The sequence below is a fragment of the Microcaecilia unicolor genome, chromosome 2, assembly GCF_901765095.1.
Source record: "Microcaecilia unicolor chromosome 2, aMicUni1.1, whole genome shotgun sequence".
Classification (NCBI taxonomy): domain Eukaryota; kingdom Metazoa; phylum Chordata; class Amphibia; order Gymnophiona; family Siphonopidae; genus Microcaecilia; species Microcaecilia unicolor.
The window spans coordinates 237480455-237508396 of record NC_044032.1 but is presented as its reverse complement, the minus strand read 5'-3'; the positions used below and the strand labels follow the sequence as shown (position 1 = coordinate 237508396).

The 27942-nt window shown below is 45.7% G+C and overlaps 1 protein-coding gene across 1 annotated transcript in view; it reads right to left on the bottom strand.

The window, feature by feature from the left end:
- Positions 1-6370: 6370 nt before the first annotated feature.
- The window catches only part of PUM3 (pumilio RNA binding family member 3), a 170737-nt gene continuing 149165 nt past the window's right edge, over positions 6371-27942 (bottom strand). Inside the window, exons 17-18 of the mRNA XM_030193819.1 lie at positions 13328-13418; positions 6371-6636 (exon numbers count right to left, since the gene is read on the bottom strand). Coding sequence (XP_030049679.1) covers positions 6504-6636; positions 13328-13418 — 224 coding nt within the window. The 3' untranslated portion in view covers positions 6371-6503. The remainder of the gene's footprint in view (positions 6637-13327; positions 13419-27942) is intronic.

Below are 27942 nucleotides of genomic sequence, written 5' to 3'. Positions count from 1 at the left end.
CAAGGATTACTACACAAAATATTTTCTACACACCAACATGAAAGTAATCCAAACTATGTTCAAAAAGTTTCATTTCCCAATTCCCTATTAGTTTATCTTTTAGTACAAACCTGCTGAAACACAACATGGCAAAAAGGCAACACGGGGTGAAGAGAAAACCAGCCCAAAATAAAACGCTTCCATTCATTATAAATTTGGATTTAGGAATTAACTCACACCTTTCTCAGTAGCTCAAGGTGTGTGATGTTTAGGTACAGTGAGTATTTCACCAGAAATCTTACAATCTAAGGGCCCTGTTTACTAAGCAGCGTTATAGGCGTGTTAATATTTTTAATGCATGTTAACCACGTACTTGCCTACAATATCCCTACAGGTGCCTACATGGTTAGCATGTGCAGTAAGTGTAGGCGTGCTAAAAACACTAACGCACCTTAGTAAACAGGGCCCTGAGTTTGTACCACAGGCAACTGAAGATTAAGAGACTTGCCCAAGATACAGGATGTGGTAGTGGGATTTGAATCCTGCTGCTCTAACCATTACACTCAACATCTAAAGAGCGTACTGAAAGAAATAAGGGATTCTCAGTAGCAATGGAGAGACCACCACAGTGAAGCTCTGTAAAACAGCATACAACCTAGTCCTTTCAAAATATCCATATACCTGTTTCCTGGCTGCATAACTTCTGTTTTCGCTCATATTTCTATTCTTCCTTCACTTTTAAAATCTTACTTTGATCATTTATGGGACTAAAATGTATGCATATTTCATTATTGCCACACCTCTTATTAAAAGTCTCTTTCTGGAACAATTTTTCAGAGGTTTGTTCATACGTCACACTAGGTATGTGCATTCATTTGAAACATGGGAAATAATATTTCCACGTTGTGTCATGAATTCATAGCTCAAAATGACAGGAAAAACCTCATTTATTCCTGTGTGAGAAGAGTGTGCAATTGTCCGCAAAATGGGAGGAGGAGGGTTGGAATTCCTGTGAATCTAAAAACCATTTTTGAATACACATCCTTACTTTACACATATGCAAGTGATATCAGTATGTGCTTTTGGGGGGCAAAGACAGCAGAAGAATGGGGTGTCTAGCAGATTCCTCCTACTCTTCAGGGTTTCCATTTCAAGTCAGTACTGAGACTGGGATCCAGCACCATGAATCTTCATTTACACTTACCCACTGAATTTTGTTGCTGTGTCATAACCCTGCCCAATTCACTTAGGCCCAGATGCACTAAACAAAGCGAGCCTTTAACGAACAAATTTTTAACCATGGCATGCATTAAAGGCCATTTTCTGACGACGCTAGCAGCTAACGAAAACGGATTGCAGATGAGCAAATTGTGCAGAAACCCTACTGTAATGAGATGCATCAAAGTTTACCGCTTGCCCTAACGGTGGAAATCGCCAGAAACTTTAACGAGAGGTTGTACCTCTCGTTGGGGCTGCCCGGCTAAAAAGTTAAATGTAAAAACAAAAAAATCGCGAAGGGGGCAAAAACGCGCGTCTGGAGCGTCCTTTATTGACGCCCAAGGTCGCCGCTGTTCCCCGCTCCCCCTGCGTTAAAATAAAAGGAAAAAAAAAGGATTGGGAGGGGGCAAAGGCGCTTGTCAGGAGTGTCCTGTATGGATGGCCATACTCCCCCCCCCCCGCCCTAGATCTCGCCTGCTCCCCGCTTCCCCCTGCATGAAAAATCAAAATTTTAGCAGACCCGGCCCCCCTCCCTTCCTCCCCGTAGGTTACTTACGTCAGACGGGGGCGGGCCCAGGAGGAAAAGAGGGACGCCTGAAGACTCCGTGAAGAGGCATCAGCTGTTCTTCTTGCCCATGCAGCGCCTTCACACAGAGATGAGAGGCGCTGCACGGGCCCGGTAAGAGGGAGGGGGGCCCGGTGGCGACGACCTCAGGGCGGGTGGCGGGGCTGGGGGGAGATAGAGGAAGGAAGAGAGGAAGGGAGGGGGGCTAGGGCACCTTAAAGTTTTGATTTTTGGGAAGCAGGGAGCAGCGGCGACCTCGAGCGGGGCGGGGGGGGGGGGGGGGGGGGGGGCAAGGCCGTCCATAAAGGACGCTCCTGATGAGTGCCTTTGCCCCATCCCAATCTTTTTTTTTTTACATTGTGGATTAATGCCGATAACGTGCGCTTTCTGTGCACATGCGTTTCCTACTCCGCTATGGGGGATTGCACCAGATTAGTGAAACTTTCATATATCCAACTTTTGAATACCGTCCCCAACATTTCTGAGGTGTGTTTTTAGTGCATTCTTTGTTTTTTCAAATTCGGTAAGCACTTTTACGTTTGGTTGATGCATCTTACCCTTAGCCTAGACGTTACAGTGAGTGTCCTTAGCTGGAGGCCAAATTCTCACTGTTCTTTACCCTAAGTATGGTCAATAGGTGTTGCAACTGCATGATAGCCTCCCTCTACCGATGGTGTATGATCATCACCTCAATAGCATCCCCAATGCTGGCTAACCCAGGGAGTGAGAGACCTGACTTTGAAATCAAATGAAAGTATTCTATGTAGAAGTGTGGAACACTGGTAATGAGCCACCGAGCCAGCACATGATACAGTTTTGCTGTGGGGGCCAAGAGAACTAAACACGCTGCTGAAATAAAATGACAAAATTAGAATTAGAAGGGTGGAGGGGGCAAACTGGATATGTTAAGGAAGAAAAAAAATACCAATAACATTCTGCAGTATGCACTAGGGGAGGGAATACAGGGGCAGAATACAGAAAGTATCATTTCTGAGGCAACAGTCAGGAGTCAATAGTCAAAGGGTTTGTCTGGTCACTGTTAACAGTTAGCTAAACAAACCACCAGGTTTTAAATTTCCCCATGCTGGGGTTTGGTGGGGGCGGAGTTAAGATGGCGACCTGAGTTGGAGTGCGTGCGAGAGGGCTGTGAGGACTGGGGCCTTTGTTTTGTAGCGTAATTGCTTTACCTCAACAAAGTTAATGCCACATACTAAAAGAAAGGCAGTGGTGAAGGCTGTGCTGCCGCCGGCAAGAACCTCATCGCCAGTCCAACAGACGATCCTTTGTTATGCCTCCGACCCCCGGACTACCACCGGAGCGTTGAGTCCCGCTGTTCAGGCTGCCAGAGGAGCGACAGCCTCACCTGGGAACGAGATATAACTCTCTCCGCCGGAATCCGCCATACCTCCCTGCCCTGCGTCTTCCCGAGATGAGATACAATGGCTAACAGCACCGGAAGTCGATAGCGGTTTAGCCTTCGGCAGCTCCTCACCTCGGAACACAGGCGATACAATCATGGAAGCAGACATGGAAGCTCTCAGGGAGGTAACTTTGCAGTCTATTTGGACTATATTACAAAATTTAACAGCTACAGTCACAAAAGTATCACAAGAAACTACAATACTAGCAAACAAAATAGACTCTCTAACCTTGGCTCTTGAAGATGTAAAGCAAGATATGAAGACTCGAGTAACACAAATTCAAGCTGAACATCAAACTTTAAAATCTACTACAGAGATGTTGATTAAAGATAAAATTATGATTGCTCACAAAATAGAACAAATTGAAAACTTCAATAGGAGACTGAACTTAAGAATGTTAAATTTTCCGTTGGCCAGAGGGATATCGGCTTTTGAACTTTTCAAAAAATACCTGGTTGAAATTCTTAAATATCCATAAGCTGCAATCCCACCGGTCACTAAAATGTATTATCTTCCTGTTTCAAAATCAACTGATAACAGAGTTTCTCAACAAATGGACACTTTGAATATTTCAGAGCTTCTAGAAGATTCATTGTCAGAGGTTAAGGAACTTCGGACTCTGCTCATCTCGTTTGTCTTCGAACAGGATTTAAATTCCCTGATGAAAGTATACTTCAAAAACTCTTCAAAAACGTTTTGTGGACAAAAGATTTGGGTATTTCCAGATGTTGTAAAGACTACTCAAGAATGACGCAAAGCCTTTTTGGCTTTTAGAGAGGAGGTTAGGGCAATGGGAGCCTCATTTTTACTGGTGTATCCCTGTAAATGTTGCGTGAATTATCAGGGTAACAAATATGTTGGGTTTTTTTTGACCCAAGCCATTTGAGATCATTTATAGAAGCTAAGAAAATTATTAAATAGGCTGCATATTAAAGACGGAGTTTAAATTGTCAGGTTAAGGTCAGGCCATTTGCAATGTTTTCTAAATATATTCCTACTATGAGCTCTTCGCCCCCTTGTTTTGTATTGTGGTCTAAGAAGGCTTAAGAAAGCTTTATTGCTTTTCTTTTTCTTTGTTAAAATTAATATGTAAATGCATTATTTGCGAGTTTTCAGTTTTATAAGTGTAACTTGTAAACGACAAAAATTTAAATAAATTAATTAATTAAATTTCCCCATGCTAAGAAGGTAAATCTTGCCCAGGTCAATCTACCCACATAAAAGACAATTGGTATGAAGGCATTCCCAGACTGAAGTAAAACTTCTTCTGGTTAGTGCCGATACTCTGGCCACAGTGAAAGCCTGTCCTACAGTTCTCTGGATAACTTTATCCAGATATATGCAGCTGCAAACATTCAGATAAGTCTCACTGGATGACTTTATCCAGATAATAGCAAAACAGGGGAAAAAATATCCTACAGCATTTTGGAGTCTATTTTTATTCTGTGCGCGTTCTACAACTAATATTGGCATCCTCTCTCTAACAGCAGTTTTCCAAAGCTGGAGGCTAAGTATGTTTTTTTTTATTTTTTGATTCATTATTCTCCAATCTCCTTATTGTGCTGCTGACAGATCCCTAAAGAAGGCATTGCTGCCAAAATACACCCCATGTTGGGTCAAGATTGTTTAAAGTTTTTTTGTGTGTTTTGGAAACACTGGACTTCTGGATTTATCATTGGTTATCTTTTTGGAACTACATTGGTTGACATCTTCCACCCCTTTCCTTCTTGCTTTATCCAGATAATTTCACTGCTCACTGGCTTGCTAAACATTGCCCTGTTGGGAGGTCATTTTATAAGCCTTTTATTGAGTGGAAAATAGTATTTAACAAGCAGAAATAGGAGTTTATAAAAACGGCCTGGAGCATACCTGTCCATACTTTCACTCAGAAATGGCTGTGATTTACAAAATATGGGAGCCTTGCTTAACTTGAACAGATTTGCACAAAGGTCGGAGCAGGTGTTAACTGAGCTAGCACTTTGCAGGGGAAGAGGGATGTTAATACAGCTTTAATCTATTTTAGAGTAAATCCTATTACACAGAGAGGAGCAAACATGCCTTAGCAAACAGTTATCTACGTAGATAACTGACGTCAGAGGAGGGCGGACACAGGAAGAAGGAGACATCGGAGGAGACAGAAGAGCTGAAGAATAGCTGATCCATCCTGTGCAGCGCCTTCAAACATAGGTGAGAGGTGCTGCACCGGCCATTATGGTGGAGGGGGGGGGTCCGGTGGGGGGGCGAGGCACGGAGGTGGAGGAGGGCAGGAGGCGGAGCATTGCCGACTAAAGAAGAGAGACACAGGAAGGGAGGGGGAGCCCAGCAACTGCAAAGGTTTCATTTTTAAAAGCTTTTATTTCACAAACGGAGCAGCGGGGACTTCGGGGGGGGGGGGGGGGGGGGGCAAGGCAAGGCCGTCCATACAGGACGCTGCTGATGAGCGCTTTTGCCCCCTCCCGATCCTTTTTTAATTTAGTTTCCTTTTTTATTTTAGGCACAGGGAAGCAGGGAGCCACTTTTCTTTTAAAACATGCCAGCAATTTGGTTTTTCATCGTGCAGGGGGCAGTGGGGAGATGACAGCTCAGGCTTTAACGACAGGTCAGAGCTGACGTTAAATTTCTGGTGGTAAGTGAATCGTTGCTATCGTCGGTATGGTTAGTGCATTCCGAATTGTCTACATTTCAATGGTAGTTTCTCACTTGCATTCCAGTTTCGTTAGCTGCTACTGCCGTCGAAAAATAGGCTTTAGTGCATGGAAAGGATAGGAAATTCTTCCTTAAGGGCTCATTTAACGATGAAAAACGTTTAGTGCATCTGGGCCCAAATCACAACCAACTGCATGATGCCAAAACCGAAATGCAGTTTGAAACCAACAAAATGTGGAACAAAGATACAGAAATAGTTCCCAACATTTTGGGTGCCACAGGCTTGATCAAAAAAGAACTTCCAAGCACACCTGGATAAGTTGCCTATACATGTTACATTTTATGAACTCCAGAAGGAAGCTCTCTTTAGGACGATGCAAGTTTTAGAGTGAGGATTAGCAGTAAATTTGAGAGACTGAGATCATACTCCACATACCCTGGGGCTTAGAAGTAGGGTTCATTCCTGTCATGGTATGTGCAAAACTCACTCATTTAGAGAAACTGCCCCCAAATCAGAAGAAAAACTAAACAGGTAAATAAATGGTTTGGCACAACAATTTTATTTACAAATATAAAATAATTTTCTCAGTATGGTCTACAAAAAAATTTTTACTTAAACCCCTGCACTCCCTGGAAATTACATAGCATTACATGTTTCTTGTCCCACTGTCACATTATGAAGAATTCAATCTTTCTAGTAAAGCACCTACGCCTTTTATATTCTTATTGCTTTGCAGTTTTGGTACAAGGCTCATCAGTCCATTCTTCACATTCATTGTGACTTCTTTATCAGTACTCTCAAGAAGACTAAAAAAGAAAAAGCAAACACACACACAAACAAATAAGTAAACACTTTACAAGTTATGTAGCATATTTATTTATTCTGACATTTATACCCCACATTATCCCAAACAAACTCAAGCTCAATGTGGCTAACAGTAAATAAACAGACAAGGTTTACACAGCCATAAACAAAAATCAAATATAGACCACTGATGGCCAGCTGCAATCTAAGACACTCCATCAATGGATAGAAACCTCTTAAACAGGATAGTTTTCTGTCTTTAATGAAATACCAAGTAATCAGGCTGACTCTTGATTGCCAATGGAAGTGAATTCCACCACTTAGCAGCCTAGTATCTAAAGTCAGCAGAGTGAACTGACTTATAACGCACTTACTTACAATCTGGAAGATGAAGTCTAAGGTAGTCCCTAAAACCAGAGGTTATATTGCATAGGGGAATAGTTATTAAGGGCTGCATACAATCTGGTGTCATCCCATATAATATTTGAAAGACAAAATTCATAATTTAAAAATAATCCTGGCTTTAATGGGCAATCAGAGCAGCTTGCATAATAATGGTGTGGCTCTATCAAAACCTTGAGGAATAGACTAGTATTTTGGGACATTTGTAGCCATTTCAGAACACTGTCCTTACATCCAACATAGATGGAATTGCAGTAATCGAACTGAGTAAAAACCAAGGATTGAACTAGCAGTCTAAAGATGTCTGGCGAGAAATGAGATCCAATTCTCCTTAGCTCCCAATGAGATCTGGAGGATTTTTTCACTACCGAGGAAACCTGAGGCTCAAACGTATCAAGTGAGTAAACAGGGACTTGCATAAAAAAAATGTTTTTAGAAATATCTTTTGCTGATTGGCAACTTTGTGATAACAAAATATTAGAGCTGCTTTATAAAATAGGTCACTCACTACAGTTTTTTAGTCCACCCTTCCAAATGCTGCTCAAGGTAGCTTATATACAAAATTTTCAAGTATACAAATTAAAGTCCAGTTCACAAAATAAAAAAATGCCAAAGATAAACATAACGCTTAGTCTTCAACTGAAAGTACTGTGAAGAAGAACCAGGGGCAGGGTCTTCCATCTCCCCAGTTCTTGATACACAGCCTTTTAATTGGGGTTTCAAGATATGAACAATGAATATACATGTAACAAATGTGCATGCGCAGCCTCCCCTGTATAGAAATCTGTCTTATGAATATTTATTAACCCAACTGGCTGCATGCGTCCTGAGGACTCTACTGAGAACCAGTCATGGGAAAAGGGAGAAATCTAAAGGAGAAGGGCAGGACTGAAAACCTGTAGGAGGGGAGAATTAGAAGGCGGCACAGGCCTGGGAAAAGAAAAAAAATTCTAAAAAGGGAGTAAGGGATGGGAGGACAGAAGCCTGAGGGGGAATAGAGAGAAAAAAAAAACAAGAGAGGTGAGGACCAGAAAAGAGAAGAAGGAAGAAGAGAGAAGATTCCTGAATGTGAGAAGGAAGAAAAGTGGATTCTGCAAGAGGAAGGGAACCTAAGTGGCATACACTGAGGAGGGAAGAACACTAAATGGGATGGGAAAGGAAAAAAGTGAAAAATAGACAGAGGATTAGAATGTAATAAAAGGTGCAGCCTCATATCACTGTGCCCCAAATTAATGGAGTGAAAAGAGGAAAGGAACATAATGCTTGGGGGAAGGGGGAAAATGAGAAGCTTCTGGAACAAAAGATGAAGGAAGAAATGCAGAAAGACAATTCTGCAGTAACGAGAGAAAGAAAGCTGGAAAGAAGAGAGAAGGATGTGAAGGAGGGTTCGGAAAAAGGAGAGGAAGAAGACAGTAAAACAGAAATTACAGCATAAGGCATAAAGACAATCTTCCAAAAAAATGAAAAATACAAAGAAGAGAAAACCGAGATGGCGAAAGAAAAATGGATTTAGCCCAGTGTTTTCCTCATTCTTCTCTGGGCTTCCATCTCAATCAGAAATAACCTTTATTAAGCTAGGATACCATACATCTTTATTTACAATTACCTGGATTACTTCCCCTATTTTATTTTGATTTCTGGAATTTATATTCCACTTTTATAGATCAAGTGACAAAGTACGTACCCTTATTGGCACTCTGCTGTTAGCTCTGTTTCATGCCATGAAACAGGACTGTTAGATGTCTGCATTTGGATGCCGCTATTCAGGTGCTACTGTTTCGGCATCTACACACACTGGAAGTCCTCTTCTGCTGAAGGATATCGCTATGCCAAAGCACAGACGAGGGAGGTCACTGTGGGGGTAAGGTCTCCCTCCCCCCTCCCCTTCACTCAAATGCACAGCACATCTAAATGCCATGTTGTTTCCCTCCACCTCACCCTGAGGCTGTATGCTGCACTGTTCTGGGCCAGGGCTAACTGACCCTTGGTTGGTAGAGCCGACCAAACCTCATAGCTTTTATTTACATGACTTGTCGGGTTTCCATGTGTCAGCGCTGCCGAGGTGCAGGGCCACGATGTGAGCGCAGAGCAACGATGACCGATGGTGAGGGCTCTGAGCTCATGTTATAGCCCCACCCCTCAGCAGCATTCACTAATGCAGAGGGCTCCAAGCTTGGGCATGTCATGGCTCCGCCCCTTGGCAGTGCTGACACATAGAGAGGGCTCCATCCCTCAGTACCGCCGATACACAGAGACCCAGCGAGCCAGGTAAATAAAAGTCTTTAGGCCAGGGCTCAGGCCCACCCAGCAGCTCTGTACTCTTTGGCATAGGGAGAGCAGACTGGGCTCAGGAGGCTCCTATGGTCCTGCATCTCCCTCCCTTCCTTCACTCACAGTGATTTCAATATCCTGCCCTAACTAATCCGGAAGCCTCCCTTCTGCTGCTGTGTACTGCTGCCCCCACTTGACGCAGCTTCATCTTTTTTTTTGCCTTCATGGAACAATTCAGAAAAGGGAGGCTTCCGGTTTTGCCACAGGCCAGCAGCATGTGAGAATTGCTGCTGCTGTTGGCAGTAGCTCTTGGACAGAAATCTTTTGTGAAGGTAGATGGAGGCAGGGGAGCGATTTTTGCTGGCAGAGTAATGCATGGGGGTGGAGGGGAGGGGAAGAAAGGAAAGAAGTGCTGCACAGAAATGCATGGGGGTGCAGGAGAGAGATGGGAAGGAACGAGGTGCTGCACATGAGAGAGGGGTTAATTGTTAGATATGGAGAGAGGGAAGGAGGGAGAGATGTTGCATGGAGAATTTCTGGGAATGGGGTGGGAGGGAGAGATATGGCTTTGGGGAAGGAGGATTGTTGGAGGTGGGGTGGAGTGAGGTGGGATGGGGAGAGATGAAGATATGTTGGACATGGGGGTGGAGGGGAGGGAGAGATGCAGAGGAAAAGGCAGAGAGAAATGTTAGACAAGGGAGTGAGGGAGGGAAAGATATTGCATGGGGAAGGGGATGAAGAAAGATGTTGGACCTGGGGAACGAGAGAGAGAGAGAAGAAAAGAGAGAGATGTAGATAGTTGGAGAAAGGGATGAGGGAAGAGAGGATGGACACTGGGGTGGAGAAGAGGAAGGGAGAAATATGCACAGGAGGGGGAAGGGAGAAGGAGGAAGATGCTGGATCCAGTGACAGAAGGGAGTGAGGGAAAGATCCTGGACAATTGGAGGGAAGGAAGAGAGAGGGATTTCCAAGCATCGCCAGCTGAAGGCCTCCTCCAAAGGTGGTCAGATTCCCTTCTGCCGTGTCACTGACAACTACACATACGTGGGGTGCCGACATTTGTAGCTCAGGGACATTACTGCTGCCTGCTAAACTTGGTAAAAAGAGCATTTTGGCTACCTTCAGAAGAAGTCTTCAGTTTTCAGAGCTTGGGGATCCTCATTCGCTATAGTATTTATGAGTTGTGAGGTGCTGGGAGAGGGGTGAACAGTGGGGGGTAGGGCTGGAGCAGAGAAAATGTTGTGCCCACCCATTTTGAGCTCAGGCCCACTCAAAAACGGCTATCTGGTTACGCCACTGCTTGAGGCTGGGATGGCTCTACCAATCAAGAGTCATGTAGCCTTGGCTCATAGCAGTGAAGCACATAGCCTTGGAGTGAGGAGGGGAACAACACAACATTTAGATGTGCACTGCCATTTGGGCCCCACCGTGATGCAGCATAGTGATGAAAGAAAGAGCGGGTGCCCAAAAATTACATGCACCCCCAGACATCAGGCACACAAGTGGATTACACATTCTAATGCCAATTGTTGGTTAGAAATGTTTGTAAATCATGTGCTTGAAAGTTGTTTTTGCTCTTTTTTTGATGCATATGGATTCTGATTATATCCAATTGTGGACTGAACTCAGTGTGGAGTTACTAGCAAATTGCTAGTATTCCTTTATTGTCAAAACTTCTGGAAATAGCTGTGGCTCAGCACTTATGAATTTATTTGGATGAAGACGTTATTAGCTAGAGTGTCCACTTTATGTCTGATTTTGGATAAAGGAAGCCATACAACAGTGCCAGTTAGATCTTTCTGCTGCATCCAGCTTTATAGGTCATTAATTAAATTGAGTTTGACCTAGCAAGTGTAGGATTGCAATGATTCCCTAGGACTTTGAGGGCACACAGTAGAAGGGTAAGTCATATGACTCAGGGTAAATGCTGGGTGATGTTCCTTGAGGATCACTTCTTTTCCCCATCTTATTTAATTTAATCTTTTAAAGTTCATTTAGATCTGATTTACGTAGGTTGGGTATTCACTTTATTCTTATGCTGATGACATTATTACAACTGTACCTTTCCAAGAGTCCATTTGCTCAACATTCTGACTCTTGGATACTTGTTTTAATGTAGTAAATGAGTAGATAATAGCTAGCTAGCTCAAAATCAATCCTGAGAAAAACACTCTTTTATGGACTGGAGCTATGAACAAAGACCAGCTAAGCAACTTTGACTGGCAGGAGTGGTTATTCCTCATGAAACTCTCATATAAGGAAATTACCTCCTGTCCCATGACTTTCTAATGTCCTAATGTGGATTAAAAACTGGTTAAAAGATAGAAACAGTGAGTAGGGTTAAATGGTCAGTATTCTCAGTGGAAAAGGGTAGATAGTGGGGTTCCCCATGGGTCTGTGCAGGGACCGCTGCTTTTCATTTTATTTATTAGGATTTATTTACCGCCTTTTTGAAGGAATTCATTCAAGGCGATGTACAGTAAGAATAGATCAAACGAGCAATAGACAATTACAGCAGTAAAAATATTCAAAAACAATACAAAGTATGGCATGGTATACTATTTACAATGTCAACACAATATGTAATAGGTGATAGCGAAGGGTAAAGCAAAGATGTAACACATAGAAGGGTAAGAAAGTAGGAAGAGTTAGAAAGTAAGGTGATTGATTTAAAGAAAGTTGAACATGAGGTCAGATAAATGGTTAAATGTTATATCTCAGCTAGGGTAGGAGTGGATAAACATGTCCTGCTGCAGTATATGCAGCTTGAGTACTCCTTGTGTGTGTGAGTGAGACTAGCGAGTTAGTTACTTCTTCCAGTAAAGGCCTGGTTGAAGAGCCAAGCTTTCACCTGCTTCCTGAAGTAGAGATAGTCTTGTGTTAAGTGCAGCCTTTCAGGCAGTGCATTCCAGAGTGTGGGGGCTACTCCGGAGAAGGCTCGCTTGCGGGTATCACATCGTGTAATGTCTTTTGGAGAGGGTGTGGTCAGTGAAAGTCCTTGGGAGGACCTTAGTGTCCTTGGCGGTAAACATATTTATAAATAATCTAGAGATGGGAATAACTAGTGAGGTAATTAAATTTGCTGATCACACAAAGGTATTTAAAAGTAGGGATGTACAGAGATTAAAAGGTTTAATCGCAAGATCGGCCATGACTAAAAGTTTTAATCGCACGGTTAATAGCATAAAGCGCCCCTCACATTGCCTCATGTACAATGCAGTAGATAGATAGCAGAAGTAAGTTCTCAAAACTGACATAGTTCAATTACTAAAATAAAATTATTTATCTTGATTTTATCTTTCAAATCATCTCTTTCCCTGTCTCTGGTTCTGCTTTCCTGTGCTCTAAACTCTGTTTGCAGAGCCTCCTTTATATTCATTATTTCTCCACTTCCTGCCCTATATTCATCTTTCACATTTAACTTTCTTTCATTTTTCTTCCTACTTCTCAAATCTATGTACAGCCCTAGGTTTGTGTTTAGAGCTGTGAGGATTATCTGCACTGGATTGCCTACTCTTCTCCAGCTGTTCATAGGGACACTTTTGAAATTACCATGAACTCAAGCCTATACAAATGTACTGAAGCCTTGTTATAGGTTCAGCCACACTGAGGAAAGGGTCAGAACCCAACGTTTGTGACATTTTAAAAGAAAGACAAAGTAAGGACAATAACTGAGGAGGAAAAACGCTGTTGGAAGACCAATGTGGAAAAACTCCTGACAAGATAGCTTTGTTTTTGGGTCAATTCAGCAGAGTGGAAAAAAACCCCCGAGGTATTGAGGACATTGTTGCATACAGGAAGGGTTAAATATGCTCAGAACTTATCTCTGAGCTCCAGGAGAGCTGTTCCATCTTGGCATCACGGGATGGATATGACCCCCACCTGTGTGCCTGGTTCAAACCGGCTGTTCAGTGGAAAATAATGTGTACAATAAGAGGTTGAAAATAAAGTCCTTTAACGTCTACTGCACTTTCATCTTTTTAAAAGAACAATAAAGAGCTTGAACCGTGCAATACGTACCAACAGAGAACAATGGCACCACGGTTGACTTCTGTCCAGGACTTCAGGCTCTCTATACCCACATGTTCAACTAGTGTTCTTGCAAAGCACCCTGCCAAAAAAGCAGATACATTATGTGTAAAGCAGGGACAGTTACCTTTGAACAATGAGTGAACTATGACTCTCCCTGCACCATTAATTTAATAAAGATTATAACTGCCTTTATAACAGTTGCCCATGGCAGTGTACATACAAGTTAAGACATAACCATAAAACCAAAATCATACACGATTGAGGCTAAAACTAAGGGCCCTGTCCCTCCAAACCACTAAAATTAGGACTGCATTTCGATTAAAATTTGTAAACATGATTGACTGTACGACTAAAGGCATGTTTTGTTTTTTCCAAACTGCAGTTCCTTGTGACTTTGGGCAAGTGACTTACCCCAGGATTTTATATATTGTGCTGAAATTTCCACGTGGAAATCAAAGTGTATTTCATTGATTCCATAACAATGAGAATATCTTACTTAAGTTAACAAGCTAATCAGCGCTGATAATTGAATGCTAACAAGCAAATATCAGCACTAATTGGCATTAATTAGAATTAACATGCACTACTAGCTAAGCGTATTCTGCAATGTGGTGCCCGAAAATTCAAAGTTACATAGCTGAAAATGAGAATGGTTATGGGTGTGGAATGGGCGGGTTGTGGGCATTTCTAAAATCTATACTTATTATAGAATACACCCGATTTGCACCAGTTTTAGCTGGCGTAATTGACCACGACTAAATTTAGTCATGTGGACCAGCGCTCAGTGTATTCTATAAACCATGCCTTATATTTACAATGCATGGATTCTGTTATAGCATACTAGCGTAACCCAGCATTAGCGCGTTATATTTAGTGTTGAGATTCTGTTACAGCATACTAGCCTAACCTGGCATTGGTACACCTTTACATTTACCCTTGCCATACACTTGGCTTAACTGTGAGCATGTAAATGTGGCAAGGACCGAGGGAACTTACTGTATTCTGTAATTCTTCACACAGTGTGAAAGCCAGGAAGTTTGTATGTCCTGGGCTGTGGCAACACATGAAAATTGAGGGAAAACAAAAGTCCCTTTACATGCCAGTGAAATTTAAAAGGAACCTTTTGCCCAAATCTAAGGACACCCCAGATGCCATCCTCTAGGGAGGTAGGGGGCCCTCCATTTCTTCATGGTCCCACAGACCTGATACCCTCACCCCTAGTTCTAACGTGGATCTAAAAAGTTTTACAAGCCCTCATTCCCTAAAACCCCACCCTTCGAAAAAGAAAAGCCTGCCCTATCTCCTCATCCTCCTAAAAGGTCCAGTAGGTGATGGGGAGGAAGAAATCCCCACTTCCTCGTACCTTGGAGGCTGCCTAGCTAAAAATGGCACCACTGACCCTAGTGGTAGTCTCACAATACTATGACCATAGGGTCAGACTGCCAAATAAGGAAGTTGAACTCTAGTAGTACTGTGAGAAACCCTGCACCATTACCACCACTACCATCATTTTGAGCCAGGTAGCCTCCAAGCGAATGGGGATTGCTCCTGCCTACATTGCCTTCCGGACTTCTTGGGGTGAGTTGGGGTCTAGGGGATAGGGGAATGGGTTGTGCTGTCATTTTCAGAAGTTTATTTTATTTTATTCAGATTTGCTAGCATATGTATCAAAGTGATTTAAAGAGTCAAGAACATACATCCACACCAATACAATAGAGATTTATAGGTAACAGTGTAAAGATACAATAACAGAATACAAAGTGAAATGCTCTGGCTAATAGTCTAAACATTCTGACAGAGATTTCAGAGAAGGGAGCTTGAAAACTTGCAAAATGAGGCCTGTAAAACATTTTAGGCCCATGCTGAGACTAGAAATTGTGTGTGGGGGTAATCGGGCCCACTGGGCCACCAGGGAATGGAGATCCCCTGATGAAGGGGATTAATTTTTATGCACTGCCGTAAAAAAAAGGGCCACAATATTTAAGGCTTTGGACAATAACTACAGCTCTTGAGATATAGTTAGTTTTCTAACATAAAAGGGTGTGAAAAGCTGTTTTTGTGTTCTTGTTTTTGCATTAATGAGCTGCTTTGCATGTATTTGCACTGCAGGAGCTCATTAATACAAAACATATATATTTTCATATGAAGTGTGCTTCGCATGAAAGTTTATACGGAGAAGAGTACTTTGCAAACTGACTTCACAAAAATGCACTTTGTGCAAACAGCAGCACAAAACCCTTACAACTGGGCAATTTCAGCACATTTCCAGGCATTTTACGACTTAAAGGAACTGTGAACCCATTATCATTCAATGCATAAAATATCACAGTCAAAAACTTACACTGAATATGCAACTACACAGGTAGCCAATGGAATGCTCTAACAAAGAAACTTACAGGTCTCACTGCGAAATTTCACATCAATTGCAGTTTGAAATGATAATCTGCATTATATATGATAAAAGCTTGGACAACAACTTTTTTTTAAAGTCAGCCTAATCCAAATAAGAGCAAAGCAGACGAAACAATTGAAGCTTTATAAAGCTTCACATAACTTCTGCTATCAGAAGTTCCAGACTCAAACAAGTTCAAAAAAACCTCTTAGATTCTTTGCTCATTTTTGGAAACACATAGTCTATGAGTCCTTAATTTTGTGAAGGTCATCCGAATTTGGTGGTTCTACATCAGCATTTCTCAAGCTAGTCCTGGAATATCTTTCAGTCAGCTGGTTTTCACAGTATACAAACTGGATATGATTGATATACATCTGGAAGAGTTAATAAGCCCTACGTTGCAGGTTATAAAATATTTAATTGAACATTAAATATGAAAGGGAATGGAAGGCTGGGGGAAGGAGTGAGATGGGTAATGGGAGTGCTAGTGGTAAGAGAAGGAGATGGAATTTGATAGGTAGCTGAAAGGTAAAAAGGAGAGGGATGAGAAAGACAGTGAAATTTGAGGGAACAGAGAGGCAGTAAAGAAAAGGAGAGGAATGTTGAATTAAATACTTTAGAACTTGCATCGTAGGGCTTATTAACTTTTGGATTGCTATATATGTTGGCGTTATAATTATTGATGATACACATCTGCAGGCACTACCTGCACTGTATGCAAATCTGCTCAAACATATTCATTGTGGATATATTCATTTTGTCACCATTTAATTTAAGCCTAATGTTAATCATTTAATTTGAGATTTATAGCATATTCCCTTTCAACAGGAGGCATTTCAAAGCCAATAACTGCTTACAGATCTTCTACATTCAGTTTTTTCTCTAACATCAACACATTGCCATTTATTGCTTGGTTGTGGTATTCCTGACTAGTTAAGTTTATGCACCAAAGAAGAATTCTTGACACACATTCTCTTCTATATTGCCTTAAAAATCATAGGGGCCCTTTTACTAAGGTGTGCCTAAAAGTGGTCTGCGCTGGTTTAGGCACGCGTTTTGGATGCGAGCTGGTCCATTTCCTCAGCACGCCTGGAAAAAAAGGCATTTTTTGTTTTGTGCCTGAAAATGGAAGTGCGGCAAAATTAAAACCAGTAAACGTCCATTTTTGGCCTGAGACCTTACCGCCTCCCATTGACTTTGTGGTAAAGTCTCATGAGCTAACTGGGTGGTAAGTGTTCAGTGTGAATAAACTGATTACCACTGGGTAAGCGCCAGATGGTAGAAAATAGAAAATATTTTCTACCGCGTGTTTTGGGTGCGCACAAAAAAATGGAATTACAGCCCAGGGCACGCAGTAGTTCCAGTTGGACGCACGTAGGTGCCAACGCCTTAGTAAAAGGGCCCCTTACGGAGGCATTAGAGACAATAAGATCTCACTAGATTCAGACTGCATGTGCAACACTGGCCTAGCTTAAGCACGAAGGAAATACAACAGAAGCAGCTGGCACCCATCTCTTTCAGCTTCACGACCCCCTGCTTGGTAGGAATGAACAAAGAGCTCTCCCTGGCACATACCACACAGGAGCTAAGCAGCTGAACAATGGGCAATACCGGAGCCAGCTTGAATCTGCACTACTGATCAGGTTTATCTCAAACACTTCAATCCAACTTACATTACTACCCTAAAATGGAAATTACTTGTCCAACTAGCCATATCATTTCCAAGAAACAAAAAGATGAGGCTTGGTCACTAGTGCAGTGTAAGCAACCTGGACTTCCTTAAACCAAACAGATAAATATGGAGACTGACTTATACAGCTAAACTGTTCTAAGCATCATCTTTGTGCAGATCAGGCAGCACAAGAGGTCTTAGTCTTTGTCTCACAATTTGAAAAAAATCTTGATGTGATGGGGCATTTGAATGTGCTTTGGGCACTGCTTGAAACTGATGACTTGCTTCTTAGCCACAGTAAGGAAAACAGACATAGTCAAATAAAATAGAGGAAGAAATCTTGAAGAAAAAGCAGAACTGTGTGCAAGGGGAAAGGGAGGAGGGGCAAGAAAGAAAAGCAGGCTGTCAAAATGGTGGCATTACAGAGTATTGAAAAGTATATATTGGTTATGGTAAACCTAAAACCTACTATAAATTAAAAGAAAAATAACAAAAATCAAAGAACAGCTATATGTTCTGTATGGTTATGTTGACAGCCCACTGAAATAGGAACATTGTAAATGATGGCAGATAATGATCTGACAGCCTATCCAGTCTGCCCAATGAGGCAGTCAGAGCCACACCTGCCACTCCGTGAAGGTTTCAGTCCCTCATGATTAAATATCAATACTGCAAACAGAGTAATCGGCAATTTGTCACCAAGATATAGGCAATTATTTATGGTGCAGTCCAAAAGTGGTTTTGTTGTTTTGGCTCCAATACAGTCTCATTCATTATCAATACATTTTTAAACCAGCAACATTGCTACTCCCTAATTTCAACCTTAAGATATTTTCCCCTCTCCCTCCCATTGAGTTACACAGTAGAGAATGACACGGGAACAAATTTTGTCCCCACCCTATCCCTGTGGGTTCTGTCTCCATCCTCACTCCATCCCTGACCAGTCCCCGCAGTCTCCGTCTCCATCCACACCTCATCCCCAATGGGCTCTGTCCTCATTTGCAGAAGCCTCGAACACATGATTTATCCCCGTCCTCATGGGTTCTGTCTCTGTCCCCACCCCATCCCCGCAGGCTCTGTCTCCGTCCCAGCCTCATCCCCGTGGGCTGTTCTCATCTGCAGAAGCCTCGAACACTTATGATTTTATATTTAAATCTTTTTATTAAAGTATAAAAAGGCCCTGGCTGGCCTTGTCAGAACTAGTTAACCTTTTTTCAAGAACTCAACAGTCTACCTCCTTGCAAGCTGCTCCAAATCCCAGTGCCAATAATTTAACAAGAGGGTTGTCTTCTTCATTCAGACTTGAAGCTTAGACCTTACAGCCTTGCAACTGCGCAATCTCTAGTGCTCTTGGTGTTTCATAGCTCAGTATTTCTCAAACTTGCTCTGGGGAACCACCAGTTAGTTGGGTATACCCCTAATGATTATGCATGAAACAAATTTTCATATAATGGAGGTGACAAGCATGCAAAAATCTGTCTCATGCATATCCTGAAAACCCAACTGGCTGGTGGTTCTCCAGGACAGGTTTGAGAACTATTGCCATAGCCCATCCAGTAAATCCTGATAACTGCTTGGAAACATTCTAATAGATAAACATCTACCTTCAAAGGGAAGAGATTTTCAATCTGGTACTTTTCTAATGGCCACAACTTTATCACAGGTCCTTTTACAATGATTCTACAGTGTTTATACTACTTATAACATCTTCACCATAAGATGAGTTCTACCAGAATACACCTCAGTACACTGTTGGCTTCCACGGTTAACCTTCCAGCATCACAAACATATATGGTGCTTTGTTTCATGAAAGGCCTGCTTCATTTAAAGAATCCCAATAAATAAATAAATTACAGAAAACCATGTGCTGTGGGACCTATCTTTAGTACTTGCTCACTAATGAAGTCTTCTTTTGCACATCTGTCATTGCGTCTCTGACGTTTCATATTAGTAAGTACTTCCTAGTATCAATCACTTCATCCAGGACACTAAGTAGACTTCAGATATTGCTAACATATGATCCCATTCCTACATACAGTGACATCAAATTGTTGTTTTTCAAACATATCCCAAATTATTGCTGAAGATGGCACTAGGTTTGTACATAAAGAAATAGTCCTTTCTACCTTGTCTGAATTCTTGTGAGAGAGCTCTGCATACTCTACAGCATAAACAGGCTTTTGCTAGACACTTTAAAAAGATTTAGGAAAACCATTTCATTTTTTATTTCCTTTAATACTAATACAACTGATATTCCAGTAGCAAAAAGAGCTCTAGTGAGCTGGCTTCTATACAATTTTGCTATGAGTGCATGGACAGTCCTCTCAACTCTCATCCAGCTAGGCCTACTGCTGCCACATTAGCTCACAAGAAGTCCGTTTCACGGCATACTACCCTGTTTCCCCGAAAGGGTATGATACATACCTGTAGCAGTTGTTCTCCGAGGACAGCAGGCTGATTGTTCTCACGACTGGGTTGACGTCCGCGGCAGCCCCCACCAACCGGAAGAAGCTTCGCGGGACGGTCGGCACGCAGGCCACGCCCACCGCGCATGCGCGGCCGCCTTCCCGCCCGTGCGCGACCGCTCCCGCCAGTTGAATGACAAGCAATAAAATATGAAACACACAACTCCAAAGGGGAGGAGGGAGGGTAGGTGAGAACAATCAGCCTGCTGTCCTCGGAGAACAACTGCTACAGGTATGTATCATACCCTTTCTCCGAGGACAAGCAGGCTGCTTGTTCTCACGACTGGGGTATCCCTAGCTCTCAGGCTCACTCAAAACAATAACCCAGGTCAATTGAACCTCGCAACGGCGAGGGTACAACAGAAATTGACCTACGAAGAACAACTAACTGAGAGTGCAGCCTGACCAGAATAAATTCGGGTCCTGGAGGGTGGAGTTGGATTTACACCCCAAACAGATTCTGCAACACCGACTGCCCCGAACCGACTGTCGCGTCGGGTATCCTGCTGGAGGCAGTAATGAGATGTGAATGTGTGGACAGATGACCACGTCGCAGCCTTGCAGATCTCTTCAATAGTGGCTGACTTCAAGTGGGCCACCGACGCTGCCATGGCTCTGACACTATGAGCCGTGACATGACCCTCAAGAGTCAGCCCAGCCTGGGCGTAAGTGAAGGAAATGCAATCTGCTAGCCAATTGGAGATGGTGCGTTTCCCGACAGCGACCCCTAGCCTGTTAGGGTCGAAAGAAATAAACAATTGGGCGGACTGTCTGTTGGGCTGCGTCCGCTCCAAGTAGAAGGCCAATGCTCTCTTGCAGTCCAATGTGTGCAACTGACGTTCAGCAGGGCGGGTATGCGGCCTGGGGAAGAATGTTGGCAAGACAATTGACTGGTTAAGATGGAACTCCGACACCACCTTCGGCAGGAACTTTGGGTGAGTGCGGAGCACTACTCTGTTGTGATGAAATTTAGTATATGGAGCATGAGCTACTAGGGCTTGAAGCTCACTGACCCTACGAGCTGAAGTAACTGCCACCAAGAAAATGACCTTCCAGGTCAAGTACTTCAGATGGCAGGTATTCAGTGGCTCAAAAGGAGGTTTCATCAGCTGGGTGAGGACGACGTTGAGATCCCATGACACAGTAGGAGGCTTGATAGGGGGCTTTGACAAAAGCAAGCCTCTCATGAATCGAACGACTAAAGGCTCTCCAGAGATGGCTTTACCTTCCACACGATAATGGTAAGCACTAATCGCACTAAGGTGATTCCTTACTGAGTTGGTCTTGAGGCCAGACTCTGATAAGTGCAGAAGGTATTCAAGCAGGTTCTGTGCAGGGCAAGAACGAGGTTCTAGGGCCTTGCTCTCACACCAAACGACAAACCTCCTCCACTTGAAAAAGTAACTCTTTTTAGTGGAATCCTTCCTAGAGGCAAGCAAGACCCGGGAGACACCCTCAGACAGACCCAACGCAGCGAAGTCTACGCCCTCAACATCCAGGCCGTGAGAGCCAGGGATTGAAGGTTGGGGTGCAGCAACGCTCCGTCGTTCTGCGAAATGAGAGTCGGAAAACACTCCAATCTCCACGGTTCTTCGGAGGACAACTCCAGAAGAAGAGGGAACCAGATCTGACGAGGCCAAAAGGGCGCTATCAGAATCATGGTGCCGCGGTCTTGCTTGAGCTTCAGTAAGGTCTTCCCCACCAAAGGTATGGGAGGATAAGCATACAGGAGGCCGGTCCCCCAATGAAGGAGAAAGGCATCTGACGCTAGCCTGCCGTGTGTCTGAAGTCTGGAACAGAACAGAGGCAGCTTGTGGTTGGTCTGAGAGGCGAAAAGATACACCGAGGGGGTGCCCCACTCTCGGAAGATCTTGCGTACCACTCTGGAATGGAGCGACCACTCGTGCGGTTGCATGACTCTGCTCAGTCTGTCGGCCAGACTGTTGTTTACGCCTGCCAGGTACGTGGCTTGGAGAAGCATGCCGAACCGACACGCCCAACGCCACATACCGACGGCTTCCTGACACAGGGGGCGAGATCCGGTGCCCCCCTGCTTGTTGACGTAATACATTGCAACCTGATTGTCTGTCCGAATTTGGATAATTTGGCAGGACAGCCGATCTCTGAAAGCCTTCAGTGCGTTCCAGATCGCTCGGAGCTCCAGGAGGTTGATCTGCAGATCCTTTTCCTGGAGGGACCACAGACCCTGGGTGTGAAGCCCATCGACATGGGCTCCCCACCCCAGGCGAGATGCATCCGTCGTCAGCACTTTCGTGGGCTGCGGAATTTGGAATGGACGTCCCAGGGTCAAATTGGTCCGTATGGTCCACCAGAGCAGTGAAGTGCGGCAACTGGTGGAGAGGCGGATGACATCCTCTAGATTCCCGGTGGCTTGGAACCACTGGGAAGCTAGGGTCCATTGAGCAGATCTCATGTGAAGACGAGCCATGGGAGTCACATGAACTGTGGAGGCCATATGACCCAGAAGTCTCAACATCTGCCGAGCTGTGATCTGCTGAGACGCTCTGGTCTGCGAAGCCAGGGCCAGGAGATTGGTGGCCCTCGCTTCGGGAAGGTAGGCCTGAGCCGTCTGGGTATTCAGCAGAGCTCCTATGAATTCCAGAGACTGGGTTGGCTGGAGATGGGACTTTGGGTAATTTATCACAAACCCCAGCAGCTCCAGAAGCTGAATAGTGCACTGCATGGACCGGAGGGCTCCTGCCTCCGAGGTGTTCTTGACCAGCCAATCGTCGAGATATGGGAACACGTGCACTCCCAGCTTGCGTAGGTAGGCCGCTACCACCACGAGGCACTTTGTAAACACTCGTGGGGCAGAGGCGAGCCCAAAGGGCAGCACACAATACTGAAAGTGCCGTGCGCCCAGGCGGAATCTGAGATACTGTCTGTGAGCTGGCAGTATCGGGATGTGAGTGTATGCGTCCTTTAATCCAGGGAACATAGCCAATCGTTTTTCTGAATCATTGGCAGAAGGGTGCCCAAGGAAAGCATCCTGAACTTTTCTTTGACCAGGAATTTGTTCAGGCCTCTCAGGTCTAGGATGGGACGCATCCCCCCTGTTTTCTTTTCCACAAGGAAGTACCTGGAATAGAATCCCTGCCCTTCCTGCCCGGGTGGTACGGGCTCGACCGCATTGGCGCTGAGAAGGGCGGAGAGTTCCTCTGCAAGTACCTGCTTGTGATGGGGGCTGAAAGACTGAGCTCCCGGAGGACAATTTGGAGGCAGGGAGGTCAAATTCAGGGCGTATCCGCACCGCACTATTTGGAGAACCCACTGGTCGGAGGTTATGAGAGGCCACCTTTGGTGAAAGAATTTTAACCTCCCTCCGACCGGCAGGTCGTCCGGTACGGACACTTGTAGGGCGGCTATGTTCCCGTGGATCCAGTCAAAAGCCCGTCCCCGGCTTTTGCTGTGGAGGCGCAGGGGGCTGCTTAGGCGCACGCTGTTGACGGGAACGAGCGCGCTGGGGCTGTCCCTGTGCCTGACGAGGCCTTCGGGCCGGCTGGTTGTACCTACGCTTCGCAAAAGAATAGGGTGCAGCCTGCCGAGCCCGGGAAAAACGCCCCGCCCGCGGGGGCGGGTGCTGAAGGCGCCCGGTGGGAGAGCTTGTCGAGAGCGGTTTCCCGCTGATGCAGTTGGTCAACCATCTGCTCGACCTTCTCGCCAAAAATATTATCCCCCCGGCAAGGGACGTCAGCCAGTCTCTGCTGGGTGCGGTTGTCCAGGTCAGAGGCACGCAGCCATGAGAGCCTGCGCATCACTATACCTTGGGCCGCAGCACGAGATGCCACGTCACAGGTGTCAAAAATCCCCTGGACAGGAACTTTCTGCACGCCTTCAGCTGCCTGACCACCTCCTGATATGGCCTGGACTGCTCCGGCGGGAGCTTATCGACCAGGTCCGCCAGCTGTTGCACATTGGTCCGCATGTGGATGCTCATATAGAGCAGGTAAGATTGGATGCGGGTCACGAGCATGGAGGATTGGTAGGCCTTCCTCCCAAATGAGTCCAGAGTGCGAGACTCCCGCCCCGGGGGCGCCGAGGCGGTATCCCTCGAACTCCGTGCCCTCTTGAGAGCAGAATCCACGACCGCTGAGTCATGGGGCAACTGGGGCCGCATGAGCTCTGGGTCAGAGTGGATCCTGTACTGGGACTCTGCTTTCTTGGGAATGGTGGGGTTAGTTAGTGGTCGCACCCAGTTCCGAAGCAGCGTCTCCTTCAGGACATTGTGCAGCGGTACCGTGGAGGACTCTCTAGGTGGTGATGGATAGTCGAGGACCTCGAGCATCTCGGCCCTCGGCTCTTCCACAGAGACCACGGGAAAGGGAATGCTTATAGACATATCCCGCACAAAGGAGGCAAAGGAGAGACTCTCAGGAGGTGAGAGCTTCCTCTCCGGTGACGGCGTGGGGTCCGAGGGAAGGCCCGTAGACTCCTCTGAGGAGAAATATCTCGGGTCTTCCTCTTCCCCCCACGAGTCCTCATCCTCGGTATCGGACATTAGCTCATGTAGCTGAGTCCGGTACCGGGCCCGGCTCGACGTCGAGGCACCGAGGCCTCGGTGTCGTCGAGCGGTGGACTCCCGCGCCGGCGGGGACGGAGCTCCCTCCATCGACGTCGACGGGGACTCCACCTGCGTGGCGGTCGAGACCGGCACCGCAAGCGGCGGCGGTGTCGACAGCCCCGGCGCCGGGCTAGAGCTCGGCCGGCGCCACAGTCATCGGCGCCGGGGGCGCAAGCACCCCCGACGCCGGCACAGCCTGGCGCATCAGCCCTTCCAGGATCCCCGGAAGGATGGCTCTGAGGCACTCGTCCAGGCCCGCTGCCGGGAAAGGCGGGTGGGGCCGGTAAGGTGTCGGTGCAGAAGCTGCTGGGGGCCAGGAGACGGCACCGAGGTGCCGGAACCCCCGACGCGTCGGTACCTCCACCACCGACGGAGATCTCTCCTCTCTGCGATGACGCTTCGGCGTCGACTCCCCTTCAGGGTGCACCGAGGGCTCCCGGTGACGGCGCTTCTTGTCTTTTTTTCCGGTGCACGTCACTGGCGCGGAGGGCATGGAGGATGAGGAGGTCGATCCCCCTCGGTCTCGAGGTACCGGGTCCGACAGGGTTCGGTCCCGTGGCTCACGAGCTGAGGGAGTGACCGGGGCCGACAGCCCACGCGGCCTCTCAACCCCACTCTCACCGCGGGACCGGCGGGCCGACGGGACCTGTTCTCCTGGGGTCGCTGCCATCGGTGCCGATGTCTCGGGCATCGATACCGGTACCGAAGATCCGGCCTTCGATACCGATGCCGTCGAGGTCGACGTCGAGGGGCCGGCGCAAGTTCCAAAAAGACGGTCCCGCAGAACTTGCCTCGCAACCTGAGTCCGTTTCCGGAGACCGAGACACAGCGCGCACGACTTGAGATTGTGCTCCGGCCGAGGCACTGGAGGCACCAAGCGTGGGTGTCGGTCTGCGAGATCGGCCGGCCGCAGCGACCACACTTTTTAAATCCACTCGGGACCTTCGAGGACATCGACGGAAAAATCGCGTCGGCGAAGTCAAAGTCGGCAATGGTGGCTAAAATCACACCACGAAAAAACTAGCCGACCGAGCGGCACTAGGCCGCAACGAGGCGTCCCCGCTGGAAGCGAGGGAAAAGGGGAGCGCGTGCTCCACACGCGCAGTCTTTTTTTTTTTTTTTTTTTGTAAAGAAACGATAATAAAAGGAAATTAAATTAAATTAACGAAGCGCGATCCGCGTATACGCGATCGCAAGAATCCGGCGGCTGAAGTAGAGAGAGCGGCAAAGCACGACTCTCTCCAGGCGCGGAAAAAAAGGAACTGGCGGGAGCGGTCGCGCACGGGCGGGCAGGCGGCCGCGCTATGCGCGGTGGGCGTGGCCTGCGTGCCGACCGTCCCGCGAAGCTTCTTCCGGTTGGTGGGGGCTGCCGCGGACGTCAACCCAGTCGTGAGAACAAGCAGCCTGCTTGTCCTCGGAGAAAGTAAGACATCCCCCGAAAATAAGACCTAATAGAGGTTTTCCTGAATTTGTAGATATAAGGCCTCCCCCGAAAGTAAGACCTAGCAAATTTTTGTTTGAAAGCAGGGCCACCGAGAGCCGGACAAGGCCGCCCCCCCACCCGAGGTTGCTGGCCCCCCCACCCCCCTCGCTCCCGGAACTAACCTTAACGCCTCCTTTAACCTTCGCAGCAAGCAGCAGCAGGGCAGACCCTCCTTCCTTCCGTGCCCCGCCCTCGCGGACGTTACATCATGCGAGGGCAGGACACGGAAGGAAGGAGTGGCCTGCCCTGCTGCTGCTTGCTGCGAAGGTGAAAGGAGGCGTTTAAGGTTAGTTCCGGGAGCGAAGGAAGGCGGGCGGGACAATCCCGATCCAACCCCGATGTTTCCCCGAAAATAAGACAGCCCCTGAAAATAAGACCTAGCGCATTTTGGGGGGCAAAAATTAATATAAGACAGTGTCTTATTTTCGGGGAAACACGGTATCTGCAAAGCACCTATATATAGTCCTCTCTTCATACTTCACTAAGCATTATTATTTGAGCCAACCTGTAGCACTGCACCTATACTCGTTGTGCTAACCAATCTGTCCTTATGAGCTATTTTCACAATTGACTATGTGGGCTACTTAAAAGACTAAGACAATTTAAGATGAAGCAGCCCTAAGGCTGGGAGTCATCTACTTGTGTCCCTGACTCAATCCTGTTTGTCGATGGAAAAAACAAATGTGCTTACCTACAAGAGTTTTCTGTAGAAGCAGGATTGATAAGGCATACAGTCCTTCTCACCTTCAGAAGAACTGCCTGAATCTTTTAAGCATTTGAACTAACTGAAGAGCTTAGGAGACCATTGTAATGGGAAAGGCCACCACACTCAGAACTTTACATGAAGTTCTAATTTCTGGGAGAGGAGTATTGTCATCAGATGGTGTCAGAACATCACCCACTTGAATACCTTATCAATCTGCTTGTCTATGGAAAATACCTGTTACAGGGATGCAACAACAATCATAGTAGAGTTCCTTTGGAGATGTCAAATGGCAATGGCAAAAAAGAACTAAAAATACGCATAAATGTGAAAAATAGGCCAGAAAGCTTTAGGAAGCTTAGTGACCTGCTCTGTTGCTGAAACTGATCTGTAAAAGGTGCAGAACAGGAATGTACTGAGCTTATCCTTCCCCTCTGAAGCTTGGTATCATATTTGTGTTTTGAACTATATCTGTTGGAGGTGCATGAAACAGAGTATGTGCGCCAAGGGGTAGGGTAATAGATAGGTCTGTGCATGCATGCATACACTGGCAGCCATTTACAAGCGTGTGCACAGGTGTTGTTGGGGGGATGACATGAAGGATGCTTCTGTATTTCTGTTACTATTTTTCAGTGTGAAGGGGAAGAGCTGTGCACTGTAGTTCTGTGTCTTTTTCATGTGCATAAACACAGAGAATCTATACATGTAAAATTCTGTATCCAGAAAAACAGATGCACAGATTTCCTACCCTTAAAGCTTTTCAAATTTTCTTGGCTGTGGAACTTTACATGTACAATTTCTCACAGCCAAGAATTTCACTTGCATGGACGAGGCCACAAATGGACACCAATGTCAGGCACATAATGTAAAATACAAACATGAAGCACACACACCTTGTTTTCAAGAGAGGTAGGCATGAAGGTTTGCTATCCCAACAGTAAAAAGCAGCACAACAGCTGCAAATCAAATCCAACTCTTAGCAAACTGCAGCAGTCAAGATATTAAACCTTACTATAGCAACACTAAGCCAACCTTTTCATCAGCACTATCTGCTGAGGCGAGGCCCAGATAATTAACATGCCGTTCCCTTAGAGGTCACAACTGTGTTCTGCACAGAGCGCATGTCACTTTGAATAAAACAGTATACAGGGATTAAATTAAAAAAAAAAAATCAGCTCCAGCAAATGAAGAAACCCCCCCACACATTCGGCTCATATCTTTATATCTATGGCTAGAGTGCATAGCTCAAACTGTGCTCTCTGAGTAAGGGTGAACAGAACAGTTTGACCCAGGAGGCAGTTACCTA